General features: G+C 49.4%; 1 protein-coding gene across 1 annotated transcript in view; it reads right to left on the reverse strand.

The window, feature by feature from the left end:
* mex3b (mex-3 RNA binding family member B) overlaps positions 1-3,482 on the reverse strand; it is a 5,079-nt gene extending 1,597 nt beyond the window's left edge. Inside the window, exons 1-2 of the mRNA XM_023425578.2 lie at positions 2,884-3,482; positions 1-1,155 (exon numbers count right to left, since the gene is read on the reverse strand). The exon at positions 1-1,155 is cut by the window's left edge and continues 1,597 nt beyond it. Of these exons, the coding sequence (XP_023281346.1) occupies positions 1-1,155; positions 2,884-3,106 (1,378 nt within the window). The 5' untranslated portion in view covers positions 3,107-3,482. The remainder of the gene's footprint in view (positions 1,156-2,883) is intronic.
* Between the last annotated feature and the right edge of the window lie 291 nt (positions 3,483-3,773).

A 3,773-nucleotide genomic window follows, 5' to 3' on the forward strand; every position in this document is an offset into this window, starting at 1 on the left:
CTCCAGGTAGGTGAGGGCCTGGCAGGGAGGCGATGGTGCTGGAGTAACCAGGGAAACTGAGCGGGCCTCCGCCCGGGTCACTGCGCACCCTCCGGGCTAATGGGTGCTCAGTGGGTCCTCCAGTGTGGCTATGGAGTGGAGGCGACAGTCTGGGCTGTGGAGTACATCCATTAACCCTTCTCTGACTCACCACAATCCCATTGGCATTAGCGGAGGTGTTGGTGGGGAACATGGCTGAGTTGGCGGTGGGGGAGCTGCCTCCAGTGGAGGAGGGGGTCGTGCGACTATCATACTGGGACCACAGGAGGCCCGGCGGGGCTTGCGTAGGGTCAAACCCGGGTGAGGAGTCAAAAGTCAGATCAGTGCAATCAGGCGAGATCACCTCACTTTCGTAAACAAAATCATTGCCGTTGACATTGATGTTGTTGTTATTGTTGTTGCCATTGTTGTTGTTGGTGGTGTAGCTGAGTGCGGGGCTGGGAGGGCTGTAGTCGGCCATGCGTGAGCTGTTGTTACCAAAGTAGGAGTCTGTGGAGGCACTGCCCAGGGAGGAGGACGAGTCGTTGCGGTAGTTGGAGAAGGGTTTACGCACTGAGGTGGGGGTCATCCCAGCGCTGGGCTTGGACCACAGGGTGGCATGCCCCTGCAAATCAAAACCCACATCGGTCCCGTTGGCATGGAAGTCATTTTCATCCTGAAGCTCAATAAGGCCTCCTGTCCTCATGGCGATGTGGGCTTCAATCTCTTCGCGTGCTCGATCCACATTCTCTGGCATCCCCGTCACCTCAAACACTGGCTCCTTGTCTCGACTGGGTGTCACGATGTAGGTGTGGGTCTGCTGCTGGATACGCTTGATGGTGGCACCCTTGGGGCCTACAACTAACCCCACCACGCGGTAAGGCACCCGCACCTGGATAGTGGTCTGTCCAGGCAGGTTAGGTGGTCCAGGGACTTGGGTGCCACTCCCATTCAGGGTGGTGTTTTTGTTTCTCGAGGCTCGGATCATGGAGAAGTGCTCCGCCGCAGAGATGATCTCCCTCCTGGCCATAGCCACATCCTCCCTCCTTCCTGTAACCACAAAAACAGGCTCCTCGCCTCGAACTGGGGTCTTGATGTAGGTGTTGGTCTTCGCTCGCAGTGCTTTGATCTTGCAACCTGGCACATGGAGGCAAATAGCAAAAGTGAGGGCAGGTTGCATATAACAACAGCTTGAAATGTGTCATGTGTTAAATCATTACTCATGGAATTGGATGAAACGACCCTTATGCTGCACCACCACAAATACACAGCAGGACAAAAATAACTCATAAGAAAACTCGCTTGTGGATCCGTGATGTTACCTGTTCATTTACTACAACATAGTCAACATCTACAATGGCTGCTATTAGACTCTTATTCCTCTTTTACATTAATGGCATTATGGAAAGGCGAACAAGCTATGTAATTAAACAATAGCCCGACAATGCATGTTGGTGCAACATCGGTGCTTAAAAGTTGCATTCCAAGGCCTTTAAGCACAAACACACATCTCTTTATGATCAAAATGGGACTGAGGAAAGGGCCGTGGAGGAATGACATAATAAGCAGAGCAAAGCCAGCTGAGTGGGACAGGGTGATGTAACCAGTGATGCAGAGGAGGGTAAACCCACCTCACCTCAATCTACAGTCAATTTAAATCTTTGACATAAATTCATAATGAGTTTGTATGAATCTGATGCAGGTCAAATGAGGATAGGGTCTCTTTTATGAGGCTCCCTGAAAGCAATCCCTGAGGTCATGTTCAATCCGCCCTTTTTTCCACTTATGACCTGATATAACCTGACAAAAAGGGATGGGTGTGGGGTGTATGGTGTGAATACATCTACTTCACAAATACCCCCACTGTAATCGCTTTTTTGTGGTGGGTGGGAGTTCGTGGTTCCTTACGATTCCTTTGTTTTTCTGGGAACAACAGCAGCAGCAGTAGTATTGCAGGGAGGGGAAAAGATTCCGCATATGTAACCAAGCACCAGTACCGCCCTGCAGCCCTGCTGCTGGAAGACTAGCGAGGTCTGTGCAGCTATGGGCGTCTGCTGCCGGTGACAAGGTATAAGATCGTGACCGTTGTCCTAATTTGATCCGGTACTGCTCATTATGATAGTCATAAATTAAAGCCGGGGATCAAGTCGCAAGCAGCTTATTAACAAAGACATCCGTGAGAGCCACTGTTTCCTCTGAGCTAATTCGCTGACCTACAAAAGAAAGATTATAATACCAAATAATGATTGTAATAACCTGACATGTCAGCGCTCATTACTTTATGTTGCCCGATCTCTTCATTTAATTACACAGGATGTTCCATTAACCCCGGTACGAGCCATTCTTTTTCTAAACTCCATAAAGATGTTTCATAACTCAACGATCTTTTACTTGCCCGAAAAGGTAGAGCATCAGAAAATATGACTTATTATCTTATCAGAATTGGTTCAGGCCATTCTTCAATTCGGCTTTTACAAAATTACAATAACGGGCACTTATTTCATTTAATGTCAACTTCTTGAACTGTTCATGCTGCTCGCTGCCGCCCACTTCTTTGTATTAATAGAGGAGGAACAATATGTGACTAACCGGCGAGACACTAACAAAAGTTTACGTTTTATTAAACTGGTGACTACCTGGTGGATCGCAGAGCTGCCGAATTCGCCCCATGTTTAGAGCAGATACCACCATGTAGTTTCAGTGCTTGCGCAGACAAGCAAGGCTGTGCTAAAACATGACATGCATTATTTGAGCGTCTATTGGCATTCTGTTCCTCCCACACAGTAGCTCGTTTGGGTGCATGGCTGTCTCTGTACAGCTCAGCAACTACACAGGTAAACCGAGTTGAGACACTGAAAAACACACCTTGTCTGCCTACAATCTCAGCCACATGCTCGGAGCTGGGAACCGGGACGCATTCGGTCATGTTGACGCTCTTTTTCCGGGGCTCCTGGTTATTGTCGTACAGGGAGCTCTCGTCGTTATCCAAGCCGAGCAGGGAGAGCTGATCTAGTGCGATCTGCAGGGCTCTCTGGTCGTCCAGTGCATCTCCCTGGACGCTGCTATCGGCGAAGAGGGAGCTGGGCATCTTAGCGACTTCGCAGCGTTGCAGAGTCGGATAAAAGTCAAAAGGAAGGAGGGCAAAGAAGGAGTGATCAGGGGAGAAAGAAAGGAGAGGGGAGGAGGAGGGGAGAGGCACCGGACCCGGTTTTCAAAGACAATTGGGTCAGTGCAAATAAATCAGTGCGGCTGATGGGGGAAGAAAAACAGTGCAAGGAGCTACTAAATAACATCCACCCCCTTTGTTTTCCCGATAGAAAGTGGATGTCCGGGTCCGTGCCGACCAGGGCGGAAAAAAGCGTGTTTACTCCAGAGCCGGTGGTGGTGATAGTAATGATATTCCTTCCTGACAAAGGGCCCCTCCCCGGCTGGCTTCCCTCAGATCCTCTGTTGCTTCTGTCTGAGTCCTTGCAGAGCTAGACAGAGAGATGTGCGAATGACGTCACCGCTTGGGCAGGGACGATGCGGTGCTGCGAGATGATTTGCATATCCACGAGCTGATTGGCTGGATGGCCGATAAATGGGTGGAGCTGCACCTAAAGGCACGCCCGCTTCTTTGTTCTCAGTCTCTCTTTGTCTGTTTCTCTGTTTGCTCTTCACTCAGACAGTTCTATATTTTATTGGCATGAAATATACAGTATGTACTGCCACATAAAGTTAGAGGTCACAACAGTAAAATCAATACACATATGAAT

The sequence above is a fragment of the Seriola lalandi genome, unplaced genomic scaffold (assembly GCF_002814215.2).
Source record: "Seriola lalandi dorsalis isolate HSWRI2012SDOR001 ecotype SW California unplaced genomic scaffold, Sedor1 jcf7180002054784, whole genome shotgun sequence".
NCBI classification, from domain to species: Eukaryota; Metazoa; Chordata; class Actinopteri; order Carangiformes; family Carangidae; genus Seriola; species Seriola lalandi.